General features: G+C 45.1%; 4 protein-coding genes across 8 annotated transcripts in view; 2 read left to right on the top strand and 2 right to left on the bottom strand.

Moving 5' to 3' along the window:
- ptenb (phosphatase and tensin homolog B) overlaps positions 1–6,456 on the top strand; it is a 16,144-nt gene extending 9,688 nt beyond the window's left edge. The window contains exon 9 of the mRNA XM_056365773.1: positions 227–6,456. Coding sequence (XP_056221748.1) covers positions 227–415 — 189 coding nt within the window. The 3' untranslated portion in view covers positions 416–6,456. The remainder of the gene's footprint in view (positions 1–226) is intronic.
- An 875-nt stretch (positions 6,457–7,331) lies between these two features.
- rnls (renalase, FAD-dependent amine oxidase) lies at positions 7,332–12,499 on the bottom strand. Of its 3 annotated transcripts, none has more exons than XM_056365780.1 (7): positions 12,225–12,499; positions 9,642–9,747; positions 9,354–9,496; positions 8,913–9,068; positions 8,015–8,188; positions 7,750–7,925; positions 7,332–7,665 (listed from the first exon to the last, which is right to left on the bottom strand). In XM_056365780.1, exons 1-7 carry the CDS (start codon positions 12,340–12,342, stop codon positions 7,513–7,515), a joined length of 1,026 nt encoding a protein of 341 aa, XP_056221755.1. In that variant the 5' UTR covers positions 12,343–12,499; the 3' UTR covers positions 7,332–7,512. The 3 variants fall into 3 exon arrangements, with proteins under 3 accessions (XP_056221755.1, XP_056221756.1, XP_056221754.1); XM_056365781.1 differs by having other exon boundaries at positions 8,913–9,065; XM_056365779.1 differs by having other exon boundaries at positions 8,913–9,071; positions 12,225–12,491.
- A 583-nt stretch (positions 12,500–13,082) lies between these two features.
- Positions 13,083–21,080, top strand: lipf (lipase, gastric). 3 transcript variants are annotated; one of them, XM_056365775.1, is made up of 12 exons: positions 13,083–13,396; positions 14,173–14,295; positions 16,233–16,344; positions 18,538–18,736; positions 18,860–18,969; positions 19,068–19,204; positions 19,334–19,480; positions 19,573–19,644; positions 19,743–19,811; positions 19,997–20,107; positions 20,253–20,415; positions 20,446–21,080. In XM_056365775.1, the coding sequence occupies exons 2-11, from the start codon at positions 14,173–14,175 to the stop codon at positions 20,373–20,375; spliced, it is 1,203 nt and encodes a 400-aa protein (XP_056221750.1). In that variant the 5' UTR covers positions 13,083–13,396; the 3' UTR covers positions 20,376–20,415; positions 20,446–21,080. The 3 variants fall into 3 exon arrangements, with proteins under 3 accessions (XP_056221750.1, XP_056221751.1, XP_056221749.1); XM_056365776.1 differs by having other exon boundaries at positions 13,084–13,391; positions 20,253–21,080; XM_056365774.1 differs by having other exon boundaries at positions 13,085–13,396; positions 20,253–21,080.
- ankrd22 (ankyrin repeat domain 22) lies at positions 21,072–24,751 on the bottom strand. Its single transcript, XM_056365782.1, has 6 exons — positions 24,669–24,751; positions 23,598–23,789; positions 23,402–23,509; positions 23,179–23,256; positions 21,723–21,821; positions 21,072–21,637 (listed from the first exon to the last, which is right to left on the bottom strand). The coding sequence occupies exons 1-6, from the start codon at positions 24,717–24,719 to the stop codon at positions 21,560–21,562; spliced, it is 606 nt and encodes a 201-aa protein (XP_056221757.1). The 5' UTR covers positions 24,720–24,751; the 3' UTR covers positions 21,072–21,559.
- Between the last annotated feature and the right edge of the window lie 911 nt (positions 24,752–25,662).

The raw sequence follows: 25,662 nt of genomic DNA, 5'->3' as shown, positions 1-25,662 counted from the left end.
TACCAGATGTCGTATTAGTAAACGCTCTTTAATAGAACATAATAGTCGAGGTTCAGCATCTCCCTGGTTCTCCACCAGGGGCGGGGCCAATCCAAGGACCTGATTAAACCTCCGGTCTGTCGCAGCGACAGGCTACAACTCGTTCATGGGAAATAGTTTGAGTCCCCACCCTGTCGTGAACGGGGTTCGGCCTGAGGTTCACACTGTGTTTCCCTGTCTGCTGCAGGTGAAACTGTTCTTTACCAAGACGGTGGAGGAGGGAGCGAACTGTGACGCAAGCAGCACGTCGGCCTCGGTGACCCCGGACGTCAGCGACAATGAACCAGATCACTACCGCTACTCTGACACCACGGACTCGGACCCAGAGAACGAGCCGTTCGAAGAGGACCACCACAATCAGATCACAAAAGTCTGACACACACACTCTCTCTCACACAACAGATATATATGTGTGTATATATGTACATACACATACATACATACACAGTATATATATATGTACACACACTCATGAACCCCCACACTGAGACTAGCGTGTGGTTAGCTAACGGGGGAATATAACCTACGGACCAGACCTGATCTGTGGGACTCTGGGATCAAAGAGCTCAGATCAGACTATAAGCCCCCTCCACCCCTCCAATCTTCTGCACGGTGCACACCTGGACAATCACGACATAGCGGTGGGGGTGAGGAGGGTGGGGATAAGCGTGGGGGCGGGGCCAGGCCGGGATACAGACGGCGAATGGACAATAAGACAGATGAATGGACAGACAGGTTTAAAGTTAAAGGGGTAAAACTTGAATATAAACAAACTGAAAGACGAGTAGACTTCTTTAGTGACTACACCGAGATGTTTGTTGGATAAATCCCCATGTGTCCTTCCTTCCATCCTTCTTTCCTTTCCTGCTTCCTTCCTGACCAGATTAAGGAAATGTTATGCAGACCAATCTTTCTGTTTCCACCTATTCAGTCTTCAGTTCTGTGAAGCTGAGTCAGAGTTGACTCTTCTCTCTGTGTGCTCACATCAACACGTCCACACCGAAGTCACATCCAAATATTTTTCTACAGAACTAAGATTTTAAATCATTGAGTTTCAGCAAATGAAATCTGTAAGTTTATTCAGAGAAAATAAAAATTCAGCTTCAGTTCCACTGTAGGACACTGAGCAAATTTTATTGAAGGAAATGATGAAACCAGGACAGTGATAAAGGTCATCAATCATAACAAGTATTTAATTTCATCAACGTGTCACTTCGGATGGAAACAAAAACATATTTTTTGTTATAAACTAAACTGGAACCAGTGAGAATCAGTCTGGACCAGTCTGATTTCGGTTTACTGTTCTGTGGGTTCACCCTGATTCATTTTGTTGTATTCTGGAGTTTGGATCATCCCCCAAACAAAGAACCTTTTAGCCCTCCAAACCTATCTGATCTCTTACCCTGTCCTGAGTCCTGTTCAGACCAAGCTGGACCGGCCTCATTGCTGGTCTAGACCCAGTTTGCACCAGTTTTAGCTGGACAGGATTGGCTCTGGGACAAAGTAGCACACAAAGAAGAGAGACAACCTGATGTTGGAATGTGACAATGAAGAATAGAAACTTGGATTCTTCACAATCTGTCAATCACATACTGTTGAAACCCACATACAGTACAAACCTACTGTGAACAAATGCTCTTACTACTTTTCTGACTGTCTCTGTCTCCAGTTTTGCACAGAAGGATTCTCTTCAATCATTTCCTACAGTTACAGAAACATATTTTTGTTATACTCTTATATCAATCATTAAGCTAAACACACAAGCTACACACATTATAACCATTCCTTCAGCCAGATCTGCTTTAAGCTTTACACCTGTAGGCTAACCCACCCTGACACAAACTAGAGAGCGCTTAGTTTTGATGTTCCTGGCATGTCAGGCGGGTGGGGTTTGCACTATATAAAGGACAGTTGGCTTTGTATGTATTTCTGGGTAAGCTCAGTCCATCCAAGACGCCTGTTTGGCTCATGTTTGTGCTGAAACATACAGTCCTTTTTATAAATCTGCCCTTTGGGAGGTTTCAGCACAGAGTTTCTCAACTTTGGGGTCAGGACCCAACGTGGGTTTGGGGCAGACTTCGTGACGACATTTGCTCTTGACGGTCTAGATGTTTAGCCTCTGTGTGTCTTTGGTTTCTGACATTTGAAAGTGGGTGATGCTCTATAATTATTACTCTGTCCATAGACTATTAATCCTTGTATTCAGTACTACTTTAAAAAGCACTTAAAGTCTTGCAAACTGTACCTTTAACGCCAGGGACGACAGTTTGAGGATTACTTAACCATCACGGCAGATTCGACACTATTCCGTCTGGATTTGACAGGAGCAAATGAACATTAGGGATTCTCTGATTAGTGTCTTTCAGACCGTAGATTTAATCCCATCAGAGCAGAACAACCCAAAGCTAATCCCCAATTGGTTCACATCATTCGGGTTCTCTGTACCTTTTATGTCCACATTGTAAGTTTCCTTCTGCTCGTTCAGTGATCTCCTGCAAAGACTAAAGAACCACGATGCAGTTGGATGCAACAATTAACTCCAAGCACCATCTGGGCTGGACAGGGCTGTGAATCAAAAACATTTAGAAACCACCCACAAAATCATCTGCAATTAATATCAGCCCATTTCAAATGGTACCCAATCGATCAGAGCATCCCTATTGATCATCTGCCTCCAGATCAGGTGTAGGTAGAAGTTTTAGTCCTGATGCCCAGTTTTTCCGTCCGAACATTTGGTGCTACAACCGATATCAGCCCTGCGTTGGTTCCGTAGTTAACGACCGTTCTTCTAAGCTGTGGTTCGAAGACCGAGTTGGGACTTCAAGTTCCTCTTGTCCACCCTGTAGGCCTTGCCAAGACCCTGATCACACAGGATGAACTCTGGAGGCGTGAACACATAAAATCCAGAAAGCTGCTTTTATCTGGACAATAGGAGAGCAGTGCTGACGGTGATGCTGAATGAGTGAGTGATGAACTCAACCTTGAAATCAGAACAGTACCCGAACTCAAAGAGTCAACGACACCAAGAGGTGAGAACAATAATATCAAGAATGTTTGGTGACGATCATGAGACGACAGAGATGCCAAATGAGGAGGTGGACGAGGTTCCTCTGGGACCTTTCTGCGATTGATCCTAACGCCCAAAGAACATTTTAAGCTTGAAGCTGTTAACAGCCAATCAGAGCTTTGAATAAGAATAATAAGAATGAGATGGCATCTTCTTGTACCAGAGGCAGAACAATGTCCAGAAAAAACAGGCATACATGTGATGTTTCCAACTGCACAGGCTGTTGTAAGTCGACTTGCTCTGTGTCGAAGGACAAACAAAATGGACATTCAGTCTGCTTATCAGATTGTAAACAGCTGGATCAAACAGGACTCACTGGAACAAGTAGAAGTGCCTGAAGTTGCATCCTGTGTGATCACATCTTGAGGTGCAGCACCCAGCCATCTGTAGCTTTGTGCTACCAGCAGACAAGTGCTTTGGGCCATCAGTCCACCATGTTGGGTTTAAGGTGCTAAGCTGTGCTAACCAGGGCTGATGCTAAGCCTGTCGTCCATCTGTGGTGCTTTCTACCAGCAGCAAGTGTTCGTCCAGTTGTGAGGCTCAACAGCTGTCATCAGAGTGGTGATCTGTCTACAGCTCTGTTTGTGCAGCTGGCGACATTTCACAGCAACAACAACAACACAACAACTCCTACTTAGAGTCCTGTTGGGTGCTGTCAGGCCTGGCCTCACTTCCTGTCATCAACCTGTTCAGACATGACCAGTGTGAAGACCCGTTTAGTGGAGGGGCTTAAGAACTACTGCCAACTGGTGTGGCCTCCAGAAACTGATCCAGGGAACCTGGATTAAAGTTTCCACAGGATCCCGTTCAGGCTGTTTCTATTTTTACAGGGTAGTTTTTTTTTTTTTTTTTTAAACAGCCGCAGTTCTACGTCTTCTTTCAGGAGGCAGTCTCTCGTCCCTTTAAAATATGTAAAAGGTGATTTAGGCTGATTTTACACCTACTGATGTAGGTGAATGGTATTATGGGTAGCTTTAGGATGCTGAGGAGTTGATGCCCAAATCTGTTATGTAGCTGTACGCAACAAAAAAGTTAAACAATACATTTGTCTCCAAATGACACCGAATATGTTCCAGCCTAAAACCTGAACGTGTCTGAATGTTGGTACCGTACTCAACCGACTGGTGTGTACTGAGCTGGTTTTGGGTATTTGAGGCCAGGCAGGTGCTGTCCACATCTCTGACTGTTCCAGGTGCTCCATATCTTTTTCTCATGACCATTTTAAAGTGGTTGATTGTAGACAACAAGTCCTAGTTCAGCTGTGCTGTATCCACGTGGGAAATTTGGACAGGTTTCAAATCAGGAAGAGGTTTTATTTTCCTTAACTCAAATTTCATAAAGTTTGGCATCAGACATTTTCCGTATCCAAACTTAATCAACAGAAGTTTTTAATGAATTTCGTTGTTGATCCTGTTATGATTTAGCGTATGTTCAGGGTTCCTGTGCTGATCGAGAGAGTCAGAGAGGAAACAAAATGGGGATCGAAGAAAACTTAGGAAAGATTTTTACCAAAGTACTTTTCTGCTTCTAGATCTCTGGACAGACAACAGAAGGCCTCAGAGAAGTGTTGCAGAGAGTCGGTGATGTGTTGACATAAAAACCTTAAACATTGAACACAGTGCTGGTTGGAATGTTAAGATAAATGGTTTTACGTTCGGCGTTAACAGTCAGTGATGTGCGAACATGTCGGTCTGCAGCATCTGGAATCTGTAAAGGAACCTTGGACTGGGTTTTGGCGTTGTATGCTCCACAGATGTCACTCTGGATTCTGGATTAACCTTTAACCTCCAACAATCAGAATATACATTAAGTGTTACACGTGTCCGACTTCCTGTTTTTCCCTCAGCGAGAAAGCTTCTTTGTTTTGTCTGTTGAGTCAACAAAATGATGCTTCAGCTCTTTTCTGTTTACATCTCATCACCAAACCTGCCAAAATGAAGCTCAGACTAATGGTTTATTTTTTTAATTTGTAGTCTGTTTGTTTGTTAGTTTTGGAGTTGACGAGGTAAACGCGCCCTATGTTCATGTTCTTTCTTTGTTTTGCCTTAAGGTGCGGTCACATTAGCCATCCAGTCACCACAACTGCCCCACTGTCAGACCCAGTAAAGGATGTAGTGTTGGGGGATTCAGTCAGTGTCATATTGTACAAAAAAATCACTGAGTCCACCTTCAAAACTCAGTGTATCAGTGTTTTGGCTGAATGTGCAAATTCAAAAAATGAAAGGTGAAATCTGAGCTGGATGCCAAAGTTCGCACCAAAACAGGAAATCCATTCTTGAAGTTGTTGCTTTGGCTTTTGTTGAGGTTGAACAAGAGACGTGGTATTGACAGCACAGAGGCGTGGTGTGACCGTACCTTTACCTGAAGCTGACAACAGTTTTCTGCTTCTAGACAGTTCCTTAGAATCTCAGAGTCCAGTTCACCAACCACATCTGTCGGTCAAAGGTCAAAGGGGAAGGAAATTCATTTAAATAGAAAACATTTCAGCCCCAGTTGGATCTTTGGTGTTTAAAATGGACACCACAGTCAGATATCTACAAGCCGGCTGATTGGCTGCTTCACCATCTCACTGCTGAATGTTCATTAAGCACCTCTGTTCAAGGCGGCAGGTTTACCATCAAAATTCATAGCAATATGTCCTTGACTTTCAGTGGTAGATAGCTAGCTAATTAAGCTAAAATTAGCGTGTTTAACTTTGTAATGTTTCAAGCAAATTTATTCCAAGAACAAAAATATTGACTTTATGGATAGATGTGATGTCATCCTGAGGCTAAAGCTAACCGGTCCCAGGTAAGAGAGCAGTGTTCTCACCAGGTGATCCATGTGGACATGTTACACTGTCGAGTGACTGAAGTCTGATAAATAAACATGTCAAATCAGAACTTACAGTTTGTGTTTTCACTTTTGAAAATAGAAACTGGTTGTAACACGATCTCTGGATATTTTGTCCTAAAATGTTCCAGTGGAATCAGTATTGATGAGTATTGATCAGCTCTACAGTGAGTCTGGAACCAAACCTTCTGACAGATGTGGTTTTGTTCTAAGCTCTGGTCCGACAGAAACTGTTTGGAGCAGAGCATCGTGGTCCAGGTCCAGGTCTCAGCTCAGTGGTCCACAGTGTGTCTGCTCATGATGATGATTGTCTTGGTTTTATTTGATCAGGTATTCATGTTGTTTTCACTTGGTCAACAAACAGAAAACTCGTAACTATAGCCTGTATCACCATGGAAACATGTCATGTTAAACTGACTCCCCACCCCCGCCCTCAGTTCTTTTATTCTTCCTTCCCTCCTTGTTTTATAATTAAATAAAAACACTGTAAAGGTGAATAAAACTATTTATAAACAGCTGCTGTCTGAGGTGGATGTGAGATTATTTAAGGACTACAACTCCCAGCTTTATGGTCTGCTCACACACACACACACCACTCAACCCCCACCTCACCTTTTTTTATTGTGTATTGTGTATCTGTGTAACAACCACAGAAATACACGTTAGCATGCTAACACCAGCTAATTAGCGTAATCTCAACTGATGAAGCATAATTAGTTCTGCTAATGAACTGATGACAAACACACATGTGACCTGATGGAGGCGCTACAAGAACGATAGAGAGAAACTGAACTTTAAACTAATGATCAGTGTCACATGATCAGTAGAAACGTGTGTTCAAACACACGCTTTACATCAGAGTGTGATCAATCGTGACTTTGCAGAAATGATAATCGCTTCCCCCACAACTGTGGCAACACTACTGAGCCTGCCTCAAATGACTGGAGAACAGGCAGGAAAAATTAGGTCACACACTCTCTCTCTCTCTCTCTCTCTCTCTCTGAGCCTTGTGGGTACCACACCAGAACTAACTCTGCCTCATCTGCTGCTATAAAAAGATCAAAGGAAATGAGAAGCAGCAGCTTCCTCATTATAACATCTGATCTATGATCAGCTGACAGCTGAGACACACCTGAGACACTAACCTGTTGTGCTGCATCACTTCCAGGTGAAGTCACCTCTTCAGTTTGTCTCATGATTCCTCTGATCATGTGACACTACAAATATTTCATTACATATGATAAGCGCTGGTCCTTTAACCCCTGAGTTAAACCAGTTTTAAGTTCAACCTCACACGATGACCTGTGTGAGGTTGAACTTAAACCAGGAAACAGCTGGTTCAGATTAAACACAGCTGGAAGTCAAAGGTCAAACATCAGCTGACACAAATGAAAACAATGTAGAAACGGCTTTATTTTAAGACAAAATCTTAATGAACCACTTCATCAAACTTCATGTATTGACCCTAACTGATGACTCTATTGATCATTGATCCTGTCAGTATCGGTCAGATCCTCCTGTTGGGCTCTGAACCTGGTCCATTGCCTTGAGGACTTCCTGTCGTGGCGGCAGTGTCACAGCGAGGCCTTTAACGCACTGAGCACGCTCAGTGCGGACTCCACGCAGCCATCGAAGTTGGAGTGGCTGAATGCATCACCGCCACAGACGAGCAATGGCCGGTCGAGGACGGTCATGTGACCCGGACAGTCCTGCACCGAGGTCAGCACCTGCAGGAGGGACGGGAGGGGTCGTACATCAAATGCTCCCCGGCTCAGAGATGTTCAGGGTCGGCAGGATTTCTCAGGACTCACCTGGGAGTACCTCCACTTCTGACACTTGATGCTGATTGGCTGAGGCAGACCGGGGAGGAGCTTGTGGAGCTCTTGTAAGATGATTGGCTGGACGTCCTCCTTGTCTCGCTCCAGGTGCTCCAGGCCAAACGGCACACTGGTGTGGATGACGAGGGATGGACCGAAACCAGGAGCGTCTGAGGGGACAGAAACAGGACAGTCAGACAGACAGACAGACAGGTGAGCAGACAAACAGACAGACAGGTGAGCAGACAGACAAACAGACCTGCGTTGCGTTTGCGAGCATCCACAGCGATGTAGCGGATGCAGGAGTTGTCAGTGATGTATCGAGCCGCCCAAGAGAAACTGAAGACGGTGTCTGGAGGGAAGAAGAGAGCGAGGGCGAAACGAGACGAGTAGACGACACGTTCTAACTGCTGCTTCTGATGGACAGACAAGACTGAGAGACAGACAGACAGACAGACAGACAGACAGACAGACAGACAGACAGAGGTCAGTCCATGTGTGCAGCCTCCTCTGTTTAATTTGAGTGTTTGTTAACAGACAACTAACTGGTTAACTAACTAACTGTGATTAAAACAGTTCAAACATCATCTCTGATCTTCTGTTCAACAAGACACACAGACACACACACACACACACACACACACAGTATCTAATAATAACCTGAGTGTGTGTGTGTGTGTGTGTCAGCAGAGAGGGCGCTGTCCCTGGTCAGCCAATCAGAGGAGCTGGAGATGACATCATCATCTACAGAGACACACATGTGGAAGAGGCTTTGTCTGCAACATACACACACACACACACACACACACACACACACACACTAAACTCTGCAGGAGGAGGAAGTAGTCATCACCTCATCAAAGTAAAATCCTCTGGAGTCTCTAAAAAATTGTAAAATTTTTATTTTCATAAAAATTTAACAATTTAAAACTGTTGGATCAATAACATGAGCAATAATCGATCAGAGTAAATCAATAACAGTGTTTTTAAAGTCACTGACATCACAGCAGCTGATGTGATCCTCCTGCCCCCCCCTGTGGTCAAACTACGTTACTGCAGCTCAGTCCAGGTCGTGTGTGTGTGTGTGTGTGTGTGTGTGTGTGTGTGTGTGTGTGTGTGTGTGTGTGTGTGTGTGTGTGTGTGTGTGTGTGTCTCACAGTGTCCCACGTCTCCCTGAAGCTGCAGGATCTGTGGGACTGGCATCGTCAGGACGACAGCGTCAAACGTCTCGCTGTCTCCCTCTTTCCTCTGAACCTCCCATGATGCACCGCGGCGGTACAGGCCAGTCACATGACACTCAAAGAACAAATCTGCTTCTGACACAGAAGCAACAGATTCTGGCTTCAGTTATGGATCAGGGACAAAAACACTGATCACACAGAGAGAAGATGTGCTGAACCACAGTCACACCACCAAACATTAATACTAAATCTCTTTACGTAACACCACAGACTGATTGATTGATTGATTGATTGATTGATTGATTGATTGATTGCATCATTCACTCAGAAAGAGGCCAGTAAGTGGACCTTGAGTTACGACTGATTTGTCAGACTGAGGTGTCAGACAGACAGACAGACAGACAGACAGGTGTTTACCTGACTCAGACAGGAAGTGTTTGACCACACTGCACATGCCCAGTGGCGTTGTGTAGTTCTTACTGTCGTCTTTCTGCTTCAGACCTTCGACCTGACCGAGGAGAGGCTGCAGGACGCCAGCAGACAGCAGCTCCGAGTAAAAACTGCACACATCACACAAACACAGTCACATCTTCACAATAAAAGTTACTTTTACTCTGATAATCTCAGACACGCTGCAGACAGGTTTAATTTCCTCTTCTTGGCTGCAGTGGTCCTTTAAGGCAGGTAGACACAGGTGTGTCCTACCTGTGGTGTGACTGAGCGTAGGCCGGTGTGGCGGTGATGTACTGAGCTCCCAGGTCGGCAGAGTGAGACGAAGGGTCAGGAGAACGACTGGTGGACATCCTGCCTCCTGACAGACAGACAGACAGACAGACAGACAGATGGTGACTTCCTTAGCTCCACACCAAACTCCACTGTACATTTCACTACTTAAGTTAAGTTTCAAGTTAAGAAATGGCTCTGAGGTGGAAGTAGATTGAGTCTTGTTGAGCTGACATCTGGTTAGCTCTCCAACCAATCAGAGAGCTTGTTACATCCCGTGGCCAATTGGGATTGTTCAGCGAGTGTCACAGAAAGACTAGCAGGAGAAGCTAAATGATTAAGCTAATCAATTAGCTAACAGGAAAAGGAAAAGCAGCTGGAAAAAAGAGATGGAAATTGATGAGAGAAGCCAGGTTTATTTTCCCATTTTTAAATAGTTTTTCAAACTCCATTATTTTATTCATGAATTCATAAATGTATTTATAAAAGGTTTATTTAATGAGTTGTATGCTTTTTTTGTAAATCCATTTCTAAATCTGAAGGATTTACTGATGGATTAATTGTTCATTTATAAATTCTTTTTACAATGCCTATTTTTAATGCCTATTAAAATATGAAATGCTTTATCATTTTTACTGTTACATCCCTGGTCCTCCACAGCTCTCACCTGTAGTTTATATCCTTACTCTTTACTGAAAAATAGCGACTTTATTAAATCTAAGTCAGATTTCTGGATCATTTCTGAGCCCGATTTAGCAAGAGAGTCTTCTGATATTGAGAATGTGTTAACTCATGTTCTACCGTGTCTCTATTTGGCTTTAAGCTCTTGAATATTCAATTATCACATTTCTGAATGGAGATTCGATGATAAGCGGGTGTACCTGGTACAAGAGGCCTGACCTCTGACCACACCCGTCGCTATGGGCGGGCCATAGGGGGCCTGGCCCGCCCCCAAAAATGCTTGTGCCCCCCCACTTGAGGCACAGATCTCTTAAAGAGATTACTTTAATTCTTATTTTATATTATCATAGTAGCCAATTTTGTGTTGAGAAATACTAATGTTGTATTCTTTATCATTAAAACATTAAAAATATAAAGAAACAATGGTGTGATTTTGTTTGATTGATGGGAATGTACACTGCAACAGCCAATCACGGCCTTACTGAAAAGAAAGTTACGCTACGTACGTGACGTAGCCTGCGTCAATGGAGCCGCTCAACAGTTACCGCGCATTTTTGAAAGTGAAGCTGGATGAGTTTTCACCGGCTTACTATTACATTTCTAGTTCATCATGGATGTTCGTAAGTGGTTGAAAAGCCCAGCAACAGTCTCCTCTCCTCCGGGTGTCGCTGGAGAAGGAGACCGACAGTCTGAGCCCGTCGCTAGATGCTCCGTGGAGCTCGACCCGGGGCCTGGCGGGACCTGCAGCGGCCACGGAGCGGAGGCTACCAGCGGGTCAAGTGCAACCGACCGACTGGGGCAGTTATTTGGGCCACAACTGCCTGTTGGATCAGTGGGTGTGAGTGACCTCGGCACGGACAAACCCAAACAGGTTGTGTTGAAGAAATATCCAGGCAAAATGTTTGGTTCAAAAAACCGATCATTTCCCTCTAGCTGGTATTTGAACAGGGACTCGGTGGAAAAGGACGCTGCGTTTTGTTTTGCCTGCAGGAAATTCAAATCTGTATCATCGGACGCGACCTTCTCCATGAAGGGATTTAATGATTGGAAACATGCAATTGAATCAGGCAAGGACTTAAATAAGCATGCAGCTTCAAAAGAACATTTAGCCTGTGAAGCAACGTGGAGAGATTCAGAAACACGTGGAGAGACAGGGAAAGAGATTTCCACTCTCTTAAATTCAGAACAACTGGCTCCCAACAGATTCTACATGTCAGTAATAGAAATGCTGCAGTTTTTAGTGGTGAATCAATTTCCGTTACGTGGAGATGATGCTGGTTTTAGATAGGTCTTAAAGTCTCTGTGCGTGTGTGCGTGCGTGCGTCTGTCTAATGGCAATGCATATCCCTCTGTTGACTGCTTTAAAATGCAATGTTTGAGAGATGCTTCTGGTGTTACATCTAATATGTTATATAGTTCAGTGTTTTATGGATATTCATAACGTCGCTTCTATGTAATGTTTTGCTTTAAACTATGAGGACTGATGTTGTCGGATATACCTGGTCATATTGCTGTTGGTTATGTTTAACGTGATGATTACATGATGTGCGAATACAGTATAGGATTATTAAAAATATACGTACTGTAAGTTAATAATAATTGTGCCCTCCCATGCATTTCTTATGCCGCCCTTAAGACTGAGTCTGGCGACGGGTCTGCCTCTGACCTCGAGGTCACTGAGACACCGCAGCGTACCAGTAAAAGTCAGATGACATTTTATTAAAATAAGGTGAGTTTCACGGATCGTTTCAAAGCCCAATTTAGCAGAAGAGTCTGCTGATGAAGAACCTTTCCCGGTCATGTCCTAGTGTGACCGTGAGAGGCTGTGAGCCCGGGAAGTAAAGTCCAATGATTTCTGAAGGGAGATGTGACGGTGACACTCACCCGAGCCCCTCGCTTTGTCCCACACCACAATCTGAACTTTGCTCTGCAGCTCTCTCCTCAGCAGACATGCGCACAGGCTGCCTGTCAGCCCGGCTCCGACGATCAGAACCCTGGACATCTCAGCACGGAACCGCAGCAGGCGGGCTAACTCAACCGACTGACCCGGGTCTAACCGTTCCAGCCCTTCATGTATTTGGGTCCGGAGCCGTAGGAGTTAAATCCGCCTCCAGTGTTACAAAACAGCTGAAAGGGGACGGACCAAAAAAAAACTATCCCGGAGTCCGAACGGTGTCAAGATAACCGCGATACCCACGGGATATCCGACTGAGATTTTCAAAATAAATGTCTTATCTTTTCCAAATAAGTGAAGTAACGGGAAGAATAACGTCAGTTTAGATAAAAGGGACACATTTATAGTAAAATAAACCAAATAAACTTTAACACGTCAAAGTTAAAACACTTCCTCCCTTTCTTCTTTTCTACACTTGTTATGGTTTATTGATTATTATATAGTTCTGATTCTTTTTCAGTATATTTAATGTGTTTCAGTTTTATTGTACTTTATACTTTTATACTTCTGCTTCACCTCATTTCAGAGACAAACATCAGACATGGTATAGTCTGTAGCCCTCTAAAGTTATTACAATGGAGTAAGTTTTCTATGTTTTTCTATGTGGTTATAAATCAGATTGTACATGTGTTGTGTGAGGAGATTGTTTCAGTTTAACAGTTTCCTATTCTGTGACAGGCTGTGCTTTTACTTTGAAGGATTTCCTTTTGGAAACTTTACAGGAAAATAATCATAAAATAATCAAACAAACCTTTAAATATGGCCTCTGTTAGTTTGTATTATAGTTCCTGAAGATCATCGAATTCAGATTATTTTACTGTTTTCTGATTTATTTTGGACCGAGTTAGCTAATTTGTCGTTTGTTCCCTCCCGGATCATTTCCGGTCTCTGATGATTTGATCAGGTCGGAAATATCGATTGGAAATCTTGGCGTTCAAGGTTATTGGCCCAGAAAACAAAGGGTTAATAATCTGAGGCCCGTCTTTGACCAATCACAGAGAGGGTCTCCCTCTGACGTCACAACCGCTTTCTTCCTTACATCCAGAAAAGAAGTCGGTTAGTTGAAGCAGCTCAGTCAGAGATCATCAGAGCGCGTGGTAAGGTGAGTTTACTGACATTATTAACGTGTTATTAACTTTATTATCGAGTCATTAACTCGGACTTTTAAACAGGAGTAGAAGTGACGTTCACTGTCCCTCAGAGAAAAGGCCTCAAAACAACCTGTAAACGGGATTTAACAACAGGTTTAAAACACGCTGAAAACAAGCTGTAAAACAGGCAAGAAACAGCCTAGAAACAGGTCTTAACAACAAGTTTAAAACAGCCTGAAAACTGACAGAAACCAGCCTTAAAACAGACAAGAAACAGCCTGGAAACATGTCTTAACAGCATGATTAAAACAGCCTGAGAAAACACACTGGAAATGTATATTTGATTTAAACATGTTTGGTAATAACCAGGCTGAAAACCAATCAGGCAGTAAAAAGGATGAACATCAGACACACAACAGGTAAAAACAGGTAGAAAATCTGATGTTGATGTGGCATAAAAAGGCTAAACAGGCCCTGACTTTACGTTCACCTGTAAATGAGTTTTAATGAAACAGTTTGATCTCTCAGAAACTGAATTTGGATCTGACCGTGAAAAAAGAGCAAATAAAAAACCTTGTGTTTTATTTATAACAGTGTTTTCAGTCTAAAGATAAAACAGTCGGTAAACAGACTGTTAATCACATGATCCTCATCAGCTTCAATCAGCTTCATTCGGTTTGTGAATAAAGAGACATTTTAGGTTTTAACAAGAAACAACAACTTCTACTGACATTTTATAATGAACCATGAACACATCATGACTGCCTGTGCGTGTGTGTTTATACAGATGATGTGGTGTGTTGTGGTGTGTGTGCTTGTCCTCTCTGGGCTCGTACACACTGGACCGACTGTCCTGAGACACTCCAATAAGCTACAGCAGAGGCTGGACCCTGAAGTGCACATGAACATTGTGAGTACACACTGTCAGTAAATATCAGGTAACCTTCAGGTAACCTTCAGGTAACCTTCAGGTAACCATCAGTATCTGGATCTTTCAGAAAATATTACGACTGTTTCAAAAATATGAAACTTCTGTATTTTATTCTGAAAATATTACTTTTTTCAAAATATTAAATCTTTTATTTCTGAGAAAGTATGACTTTTATTCTGAAAAAAACTTTTTTTCAAAACATTGTGAATTTTAATTTGAAAACAGTTTTTTAAATTCTGTAAATAATGATGAAATATTCAGTGTTTTTAACATCATTAGGACTTTTATTTTCCACCTCTGTGATGTCACCATGAGCTCCTGAGGCAGGGTCAGGGGTCAGAGGTCAGGTGTATCTGAGCAGTGTAAACCAGTTCAGAGACAGAAGCAGGTCTGGTGGACTTTGGTCTGCTGATGTCAGCTGAAACCTCCAAACACCCAGACTGTTTGTTGAAGAAACACAAAAGACCAGATCCACGTCCAGATCCAGGTCAAGATCCAGGTCCAGTCCACAGGTCAGAGGTCACAGAGGTCCTCTTCTCTGAGGCGGTCCTGGTCCTGGTCTCTCAGATCCAGGTCTTTACAGGGGTCCTATTTCCTGCTGTGTCAAAGTTGGTCTCAAAGTCTGGACAGGAACAGGAGGGTATTGATTATTGATCATTGATTATTTTATCTGAACTGAGGTTGTTGTGGTCAGGAGACTAGGGTGTTAACAAGCCCTGCTGATGAGTAAAGTTTTTCAAAGTAAAAGCTGAGGAGTGGAGTTGAACTCTGCTGCCACTGAGATCAGATGTGAAACTCTGTCATGAGACCAAGCGCTCACATGTTTCTGTTAGCTCCTCCCACTTTAACCCTTTCTCCTCTTATCAGCTGACACACAGTCACATAGAGTACTGCAGCCCACAGCTGTGTCTGACAGGAAGTCCCCCTTCAGAATAATGTTCTTTACATTAGTACTGAGGTGTGTTCAGGAGCCTTTTCAGATGTCTGTGTCAGTTGTTGTTGTGATCAGGCTGATGTGTCACATGACCTCTATCACCTGTAAGAATATATGTATTGAATATAAAATTGTGTACCTGCAGTGTCATTAGAGCTGCACCAACGAATCGATCAATCAATTAATCGATTGACAGAAAAACGATTAGATAAAATAACTATTTTGAAAACTGATGAATCGTGTCATCAAAGTATTTTCAGGTTTCTGACAGGAGCAGACTTCCCTGCACAGTTTGTTTTATATGTTTGAAAAACTAAACAAATTATTAAAAAAATTCTGCAGATGAATCAATAATGAAATTATAGATGACACACAGCTGAATTGTTGTGTGAAATTAAATGAGGACACAGTTGAAATTTTAGTTACTTGTACAGATTGAAGTGAAAGTAAGCTGAAGCTACAGTTCCTCTATTGATTTCCATTACAGAGTCTCCAACAGTGAGTCAGTCCCATAGACTCTCATGTTCAAATGTCCAACTTTACAGCAGAAATAAACATGTTTACAGCCTGGTACAAAAACTGTTCTGGTCTCTAGAGAAAATTTCCTCCTTCATGACACCTGTTTATATAACTCACCTGTTTATATAACTCACCTGTTTACATTTTATTAAGGACTACAGTTATGGAGGATTGGGGGTGTGAGTGACAGGTGGGTGAGTGAATGCACCAAAGTCTCAGCTCCACACCCCCCTCCTCTTTGACCATATGTGGATTAGATAGGAGTTAGGGGCGAATCAGATACTGCCAAGATGGCGACGGTGGAGCAGCTCACTCTGAGCTTCAGAGACCTGTGGGTGACATCACAGAGGCGACGTCCATCTGTATTGACAGACTGTGGAGGAGCCTCTTTTTCTGCTGAACATCTATATGAACCTTCTATTGAAACTCTTTTTTTTTTTCCTGTTTGTTGTGTTCCTGTCAGACGGAGATCATCAAACGCTGGGGTTACCCTGCGGAGGAGCACGAGGTGCTGACGGAGGACGGGTACATCTTGACTGTGAACAGGATCCCACGGGGACTCAGACACACTCCAGGTCAGACTCTGGGCCCCCTGTGAGGACCACTTGGGTTTTACTACAGTTCCATTTACTGTCTACAGGTGACACAGCTGAGTCTCATCATTCTGTGACACCACAGGGCTGTTAGAAAAATAACAAATAAACATAGAAATGAAAACATATTTTATAACGTTTAAAAATAAAAAATTAAATGAAATTATAATTGTTTGTTTTTCTGTAGTAAATTATTAGTTGAAAATGCTGGTAACTTGTTATTTATATCAAACAAAGTGGATTCAGCAACATCAACAGAGATTTAACTGCTTCAGGACCAGTCCCAGTCTGGTCTGAAGCTGGTCTGAAGCAGATCTGAAGCTGGTCTGAAGCCGGTCTGAAGCTGGTCTGAAGCTGGTCTGCTGCTGGTCTGAAGCTGGTCTGAAGCTGGTCTGAAGCAGGTCTGAAGCCGGTCTCAGCTGGTCTGAAGCTGGTCTGCAGCCGGCCTCAGCTGGTCTGCTGCTGGTCTGAAGCTGGTCTGAAGCTGGTCTCAGCTGGTCTGCAGCCGGTCTCAGCTGGTCTGCAGCCGGCCTCAGCTGGTCTGCTGCTGGTCTGAAGCTGGTCTGAAGCTGGTCTGAAGCAGGTCTGAAGCCGGTCTCAGCTGGTCTGAAGCTGGTCTGCAGCCGGCCTCAGCTGGTCTGCTGCTGGTCTGAAGCTGGTCTGAAGCTGGTCTGAAGCTGGTCTCAGCTGGTCTGCAGCCGGTCTCAGCTGGTCTGCAGCCGGCCTCAGCTGGTCTGCTGCTGGTCTGAAGCTGGTCTGAAGCTGGTCTGAAGCAGGTCTGAAGCCGGTCTCAGCTGGTCTGAAGCTGGTCTGCAGCCGGCCTCAGCTGGTCTGCTGCTGGTCTGAAGCTGGTCTGCAGCCGGTCTGAAGCTGGTCTCAGCTGGTCTGCAGCCGGTCTCAGCTGGTCTGCAGCCGGCCTCAGCTGGTCTGCTGCTGGTCTGAAGCTGGTCTGAAGCTGGTCTGAAGCTGGTCTGAAGCCGGTCTGAAGCTGGTCTGAAGCTGGTCTGCTGCTGGTCTGAAGCTGGTCTGAAGCTGGTCTGAAGCAGGTCTGAAGCCGGTCTCAGCTGGTCTGAAGCTGGTCTGCTGCTGGTCTGAAGCTGGTCTGAAGCTGGTCTGCTGCTGGTCTGAAGCTGGTCTGAAGCAGGTCTGCAGCCGGCCTCAGCTGGTCTGCTGCTGGTCTGAAGCTGGTCTGAAGCTGGTCTCAGCTGGTCTGCAGCCGGTCTCAGCTGGTCTGCAGCCGGCCTCAGCTGGTCTGCTGCTGGTCTGAAGCTGGTCTGAAGCAGGTCTGAAGCCGGTCTCAGCTGGTCTGAAGCTGGTCTGCTGCTGGTCTGAAGCTGGTCTGAAGCTGGTCTGCTGCTGGTCTGAAGCTGGTCTGAAGCTGGTCTGAAGCAGGTCTGCAGCCGGCCTCAGCTGGTCTGCTGCTGGTCTGAAGCTGGTCTGAAGCTGGTCTCAGCTGGTCTGCAGCCGGTCTCAGCTGGTCTGCAGCCGGCCTCAGCTGGTCTGCTGCTGGTCTGAAGCTGGTCTGAAGCTGGTCTGAAGCAGGTCTGAAGCCGGTCTCAGCTGGTCTGAAGCTGGTCTGCAGCCGGCCTCAGCTGGTCTGCTGCTGGTCTGAAGCTGGTCTGAAGCTGGTCTGAAGCTGGTCTCAGCTGGTCTGCAGCCGGTCTGAAGCTGGTCTCAGCTGGTCTGCAGCCGGTCTCAGCTGGTCTGCAGCCGGTCTGAAGCTGGTCTGAAGCCGGTCTGAAGCCGGTCTGAAGCTGGTCTCAGCTGGTCTGCAGCCGGTCTGAAGCTGGTCTGCAGCCGGTCTGAAGCTGGTCTCAGCTGGTCTGCTGCTGGTCTGAAGCTGGTCTGAAGCCGGTCTGCAGCCGGTCTCAGCTGGTCTGCTGCTGGTCTGCAGCCGGTCTGAAGCTGGTCTCAGCTGGTCTCAGCTGGTCTGCAGCCGGTCTCAGCTGGTCTGCTGCTGGTCTGAAGCTGGTCTGAAGCCGGTCTCAGCTGGTCTGCAGCCGGTCTCAGCTGGTCTGCTGCTGGTCTGAAGCTGGTCTGAAGCCGGTCTCAGCTGGTCTGAAGCCGGTCTCAGGTGGTCTGAAGCTGGTCTGCAGCTGGTCTCAGCCCTCTGCTCCACCAGGACTCCAGTCTGGTTTACAGTTCTCAGTGGTCTCTGGTCTGTGTGTACTGCAGGTCCGAGGCCGGCGGTGTTGCTCCAGCACGGCCTCCTGGCTGCTGGCAGTAACTGGATCACCAACCTGCCGAACTGCAGTCTGGGATACGTGCTGGCCGACGCCGGGTACGATGTGTGGCTGGGAAACAGCCGAGGAAACACCTGGTCCAGGAAACACCAGACCCTCCAACCAGACCAGGAGGAGTTCTGGAGGTTCAGGTACAACACACCTGTCTGACATCAGACTGCCTGTGTGACATCACACCGCCTGTGTGACATCACACTGCCTGTGTGACATCACACCGCCTGTCTGACATCACCTGTCTACCTGTGCGTCTGCAGTTATGATGAGATGGCTCTGAAGGATCTGCCAGCTGTCGTAAACCACATCCTGAAGGTGAGTGGGCAGGAACAGATCTACTACATCGGACACTCCCAGGGAACCACAATAGGTAACACACACACACACACACACATTGTTTCTGACAATAATAATGACTAGTGTGCTTTAAGTTTTGTCTCATCACTCATAGTCTCTCTTATTTCCCAGCATTCATAGCGTTCTCCAGGTTGCCTGAACTAGCCAGTAAGATCAAGCTGTTCTTGGCTTTGGCTCCTGTAGCGACCGTCGCCTTCACCAGCAGCCCCATGACCAAACTGTCCGTCCTGCCAGACTTCCTCGTCTGGGTGAGACCTGAGCTCCTGTTAATGAGTCTGTGTTAACGAGTCAGTGATACTGTTAACGAGTACTGATGAAGCATTTTCGATGTATTGGTGATGTATTGATAATTGATGATCGGTGTCATCCCCCTGCAGGACCTGTTTGGTAGGCGGGACTTCCTGCCTCAGAGTCACATGATCGAGTGGTTTGCTGAACACGTGTGTGCGAAGCAGCTTCTCAGTGAACTGTGTGGAAACCTGTTCTTCATCCTCTGTGGCTTCGACGAGAAAAACCTCAACATGGTTCATATCACACTGATTCATTAGCTAAATTAACTGATTCATCAATAGATTCATTAACTGATTAATTAACAGTTTGAAACGTTTGTTTATAGACTCGGACTCCAGTCTACACCACACACTGTCCTGCTGGGACCTCAGTCCAGAACATGGTCCACTGGGCCCAGGTAAAACACACACACACACACACACACACACACACACACACACACACAGAGAACACATAACCACAAAGTGAATGTGATCTGAGCTGTTGTTGTTTCAGGCTGTTCATGGAGGGAAACTCATGGCGTTTGACTTTGGACCTGCAGGAAACATGAGACACTACAACCAGGTGAGAAAGTCCCTCTGACACCTGAGACTGAGTCTGAATCTGAGTCTGAATCTGAGTCTGAGACTGAGTCTGAGTCTGAATCTGAGTCTGAATCTGAGACTGAGACTGAAGTGATGTCATCAATTAGCTGCTGTGATGATGGACTCTGTTTCCTTTCTCTTTGTCCTCCATGTGTCCCTCCTCAGTCCACTCCCCCTCAGTACCATGTCCAGGACATGAAGGTTCCCACCGCTCTGTTCTCAGGGGGACAGGATACGCTGGCGGACCCCAAAGACGTGTCTGTCCTCCTCACTCAGGTGAGTCCTCTCGTCCAATGAGCACGATTGAAAGTCAGAGAGAAGAAACTGAGAAAAGTTTCTATGTATGGTGATAATGAATAACACCTTTCTCTCTGTCTCTCTCTCTCTACTTCTATCTGTCTCTCTACCTGTCTGTCTGCAGGTCTCTCACCTGGTCTTCCATCAGAACATTGAACACTGGGAACATCTAGATTTTATCTGGGGTCTGGATGCTCCTGAGCAGATGTTTCCCTCCATCCTGAAGCTGCTGCAGGAACACCACTAGTGTGTGTGTGTGTGTGTGTGTGTGTGTGTGTGTGTGTGTGCGCGTGTGTGTGTGTGTGTGTGTGTGTGTGACCTCTCACAGCAGCTGCATCAGTCTCTGTAAAGTTTTATCCATTCACTCTCTCCACATCTGTACAGCTGTGATGAGCCAGAACACGTGGACCAGCTGTAGACCAGGACCCTGAGTGGCTCAGGTCACTTCCTGTCCGATCACCCCAACAACAGACTTCCTGTGTGACATCTTCGTGTCTTGGCTCGTCGTTTTTGTCTTTTATTGTGAAGGGCCACGCAGGTCCTGAGTGTGAAGGTTATTTTATTTTGTAGCAGCAGCAGGTGTGGGTGAAGTGTTCACCTGTTCTGTGACCTCGTTTGAACTTTGTACCTGTGAACTGGTTTTACTGGTTTTTAAGTGTTTCCATTTTATGTCTGTTTGTTTTATTTTTCATCAGGAAACACGGTTCATGCTAATGTTAGCATCATAAACATTGATAACTGTGATTAGTTTTTTCAGTATTAGTCATTGAGTGAAAATTAATTTTCGGAGGGACAGCCACGTCCAATCATGTGACTTGAGTGGTGGTGGGCGTGGCTAAACATTTGTAGCATGATGTCTTCTTTATTGTAATTAATCATTTTGAATCTGTTTTTTTTTTAATTCAACTGTCCAATCAATATAAATGATAAATAAAAGAGTGAGACAGTTTCATTTCAGTTTTATTAGTGACCAATTAAAGGAGAAGAAAAAGGAGGCTGAAACATGAAGATGATCTGTAACTAACTCTCTGCGTGTGAATCTGACATCTGTGTGTTCAGTACAGAGGGTGGGGTCACAATGTGGATAGCCTAGCTTAGCATAGAGACTGGGAGCAGGGGGAAACTGTTAGCCTGAACTATGGCTGTAACAACAAACCTTAAAATGACCTTAAGTTTTTAGTGAAGTGTAAATTCAAAGGCGACAAGCTTCAAAAGTTCTGAAACCAGGAAATCCATTTTCATTTCCTGTTTTACAACCTCAACTGTCCTCTGATGACATCATCACAGGTTACATTAACACCTGTGGACGGACACAGCTGCAACTTTAACTCTCACTTCACTTTAAACAGAGTAACTGTGAAGACACGTTCATCACCTGTCTCCTGTCTGTCTCTCAGTCTGTCTGTCTGTCTCTGTCTTCCTGTCTGTCCGTCACTGTGTCTTCTTCAACATGTGGATGATCTTATTGAACTTCAGTCTGGTGGCGATGTCCAGCGGCGTCTCTCCATCCTGCAACAGAAAACAGAGACAGGATCAGACCTGTGACGTACCACTAGGTCACAGATGGTGCGTTTGTGGTTCCGTTCATACGTACATTATTCTTGATGTTGATGTCGGCGTTTCTGTTGAGCAGCAGAGGAACCAGACGGTGAGTTTTTCTCTGACAGATGTAATGAAGAGCCGTGTTTCCTTTCTACACAAAACACATTCAACACATGATCACTGCTGAAACAACTGACGGTGCTGAAACAACTGACGATCACTGCTGAAACAACTGACGATGCTGAAACAACTGACGATGCTGAAACAACTGACGATGCTGAAACAACTGACGATGCTGAAACAACTGACGATCACTGCTGAAACAACCGACGGTGCTGAAACAACTGACGGTGCTGAAACAACTGACGATCACTGCTGAAACAACCGACGGTGCTGAAACAACTGACGATCACTGCTGAAACAACTGACGGTGCTGAAACAACTGACGATGCTGAAACAACCGACGGTGCTGAAACAACTGACGATCACTGCTGAAACAACTGACGGTGCTGAAACAACTGACGGTGCTGAAACAACTGACGGTGCTGAAACAACTGACGATCACTGCTGAAACAACTGACGATGCTGAAACAACTGACGATCACTGCTGAAACAACTGACGATGCTGAAACAACTGACGATCACTGCTGAAACAACTGACGGTGCTGAAACAACTGACGATCACTGCTGAAACAACTGACGGTGCTGAAACAACTGACGATCACTGCTGAAACAACTGACGATGCTGAAACAACTGACGATCACTGCTGAAACAACTGACGGTGCTGAAACAACTGACGGTGCTGAAACAACTGACGATCACTGCTGAAACAACTGACGGTGCTGAAACAACTGACGATCACTGCTGAAACAACTGACGGTGCTGAAACAACTGACGGTGCTGAAACAACTGACGATGCTGAAACAACTGACGGTGCTGAAACAACTGACGGTGCTGAAACAACTGACGATCACTGCTGAAACAACTGACGGTGCTGAAACAACTGACGGTGCTGAAACAACCGACGATGCTGAAACAACTGACGATCACTGCTGAAACAACTGACGGTGCTGAAACAACTGACGGTGCTGAAACAACTGACGGTGCTGAAACAACTGACGATCACTGCTGAAACAACTGACGATGCTGAAACAACTGACGATCACTGCTGAAACAACTGACGATGCTGAAACAACTGACGATCACTGCTGAAACAACTGACGGTGCTGAAACAACTGACGATCACTGCTGAAACAACTGACGGTGCTGAAACAACTGACGATCACTGCTGAAACAACTGACGATGCTGAAACAACTGACGATCACTGCTGAAACAACTGACGGTGCTGAAACAACCGACGGTGCTGAAACAACTGACGGTGCTGAAACAACTGACGATCACTGCTGAAACAACCGACGATGCTGAAACAACTGACGATCAACCAATCACTGCAGACATGAGTCAGGTCTCCGCCCACATGGAGCTCTGTGCATGTTGTGAACTCACATAGTCAACAGCGTTGACGTTGACTTTGCTGCTCAGCACGGTGTTCATCAGAGTCATGTGCTGCCTCTGTTTCTGTAACTACAACACACACACACACACACACACACACACACACACACACACACACAAAAAAAAAAAGTAGAAACAGTTTTACTGTTGCAGTTTGTCATTAGTAAGTGAATCATTATCAGACACTGAGGAAAACGTGGGACCTTGAACGCACCATGAGGAAGTATCCCAGCAGCAGGATGGGCATCAGGAGGGAGATCATCAGGTAATCCAGCAGAGAGAAAGTCCTCTTGGACACATAGTGGAGACAAGTTCTCTGTTTCTGAGACACACACACGCACAGAAACACACACACATTTGAATCTGAGACAGATAAACAGTGATATGATGACATCATCAAGTGAACCTACCTTATTGGTCAGGTGGACGTCAGCCCGGTTCTCCAACAGGTATTTAACTACCCTCAGGTTGCCGTGGCGACAGGCAGCGATGATGGGCGTGTCCCCGGTGCGTGCGTCCTGGACGTTCAGGTTGTCAGGATCATGGGACAGGAGGCGGAACAGCTGGTGGACATCTCCGTCGTACGCTAACTGACAGGTCGGCTGTAACCACAGAGACACGCCCACCACAGAGAGTCAACAGGAGCCCGACCTCTGACCTTTACACTCACACTTCCTATGTGTCAGAGAGCTGCCTGTAACACCGTCCACAGGCCTCACCAAAGTAAAAGTCTTTAACAAATATGACAAATATGTGAGGAGCCTGAACCAGGACTGGACAGGTCGGAGGACATTCCTCTGCTGTCTGACTGGATCCGTGTGTCAGACCTTCAGACCCACATCTTCCCTCCACATGTTTGTGTTGATGCTGATGAGACTCGCTGAAACAGAGCAACAGTTGAAATGGCCCACTGTCTGTAAACACACCGCATTTACGCAGACAGGTGATAAATACAGGCTCATGGCCTGGAGGTGCCAGGGATCGAACCACCGACCTTCTGATCAAAAAACAACCTGCTCTACCTGCTGAGCCACAGACACCTCAGGTTATAGTGACGTACAGAATCACCTGTAACGTAGGACAGTCGGACACTGAAAAAAGCCTTTTTCCCGCCTGTGTCCTGCCTGTTTCCTGAAGCACAGTCTGCTGCTCTGACACAAAAAAACTGGACCATGGTGTTGACCGCAGCTCGTCACAGACAGGTGAGTGTACAGGTGAGTGTACAGGTGAGTGTACAGGTGAGTGTACAGGTGAGTATACAGGTGAGTATACAGGTGAGTATACAGGTGAGGACAGTGCAGTGAAGTACACCGTAAGTGTACCTGTACTGATGTTTCTACCTGAACCTCTCGGACACCTGCTACATCGAAAGTCTGTTTGGTTCTCGCGCCGAACCAACGTCACCTGTCCAGACCGGGTTTGATAAAAACACCAGGTTAAACTAAATAAAATAATTGGATTAAAGAATAAAAGCGTTTTACCTCAGAGTACACCAGCCCCATGTCTACCGGCAGGAACACACCTGGACACATCAACGTACCTACAACTTCAGCACACACACTTCCTGTCATACATTTCAAAATAAAAGGGACAGGCTCTGTCCCCCACATCTCCCTGTTTCCTCAGATTCTGCATTTTGTTTTATTTTCGTAAAGAAACTGAACAGTTCATTTAAAATTGAAGTAATTTCTCCTAATAAAATAAATCATTTTATTATTGAAACAAACTGAGGTATTCAATATAATATAATCAAATATAATGATCAAGTTTGAATAAAAAACTAGAAATATTAAAAACACACACGACACATTGACCAGGATCCATTTAAAATCAGCTTATAATCTTTATTTTGTTTATGTGTTTTATGTCCTTTAAATTTGTTTCTGTAACTTAACATCAATAAATAATAAAACAATAACATTTTATCATTATTTATCCATCTATAGGACAAAAGGACACACACACACACACACACACACACACACACACACACACACACACACACACACACACGAAGTGAAGAAGCAGACTCACTGATTTTGAAATTTACCATGATAAAACAACTGATGATCCAAACCTTCACTTGTTTTCCCGCCATAATGATGATGACGATGTGTTCAGGTCCTTTCCTTCTTCATCATCATTCAACCCCCGAACATTATGTTGAAAGAGTCTTAAACAGAAACAGCTGCACGTTTAATGATAAGTCTGCTTTTATTTTGTAGTGGAAACTCTGTCACTTCCTGTCTGTCGTCTCACTGATTGAGTTTGACAGATCAAAGCTGAAGTGAAAGAGACGATGTGTGTCATCTTCATGTTTCTGACGCAGTTTGATTCAGTCACGTGACTCTCTCTCTCACACACACACCTGGTTCACGCCTTGTTCTGAGACATGTCCACACAGGACGATCTCACAGCTGGAATCAGCCTGAAGCAAAATAAAACAAGAGGAGTCAGTGAATGCATCGTGAAAAT

Source organism: Seriola aureovittata, chromosome 21, assembly GCF_021018895.1.
Source record: "Seriola aureovittata isolate HTS-2021-v1 ecotype China chromosome 21, ASM2101889v1, whole genome shotgun sequence".
Classification (NCBI taxonomy): domain Eukaryota; kingdom Metazoa; phylum Chordata; class Actinopteri; order Carangiformes; family Carangidae; genus Seriola; species Seriola aureovittata.
The sequence above is the reverse complement of the archived record's forward strand: the minus strand, read 5'-3'. Positions and strand labels throughout refer to the sequence as shown.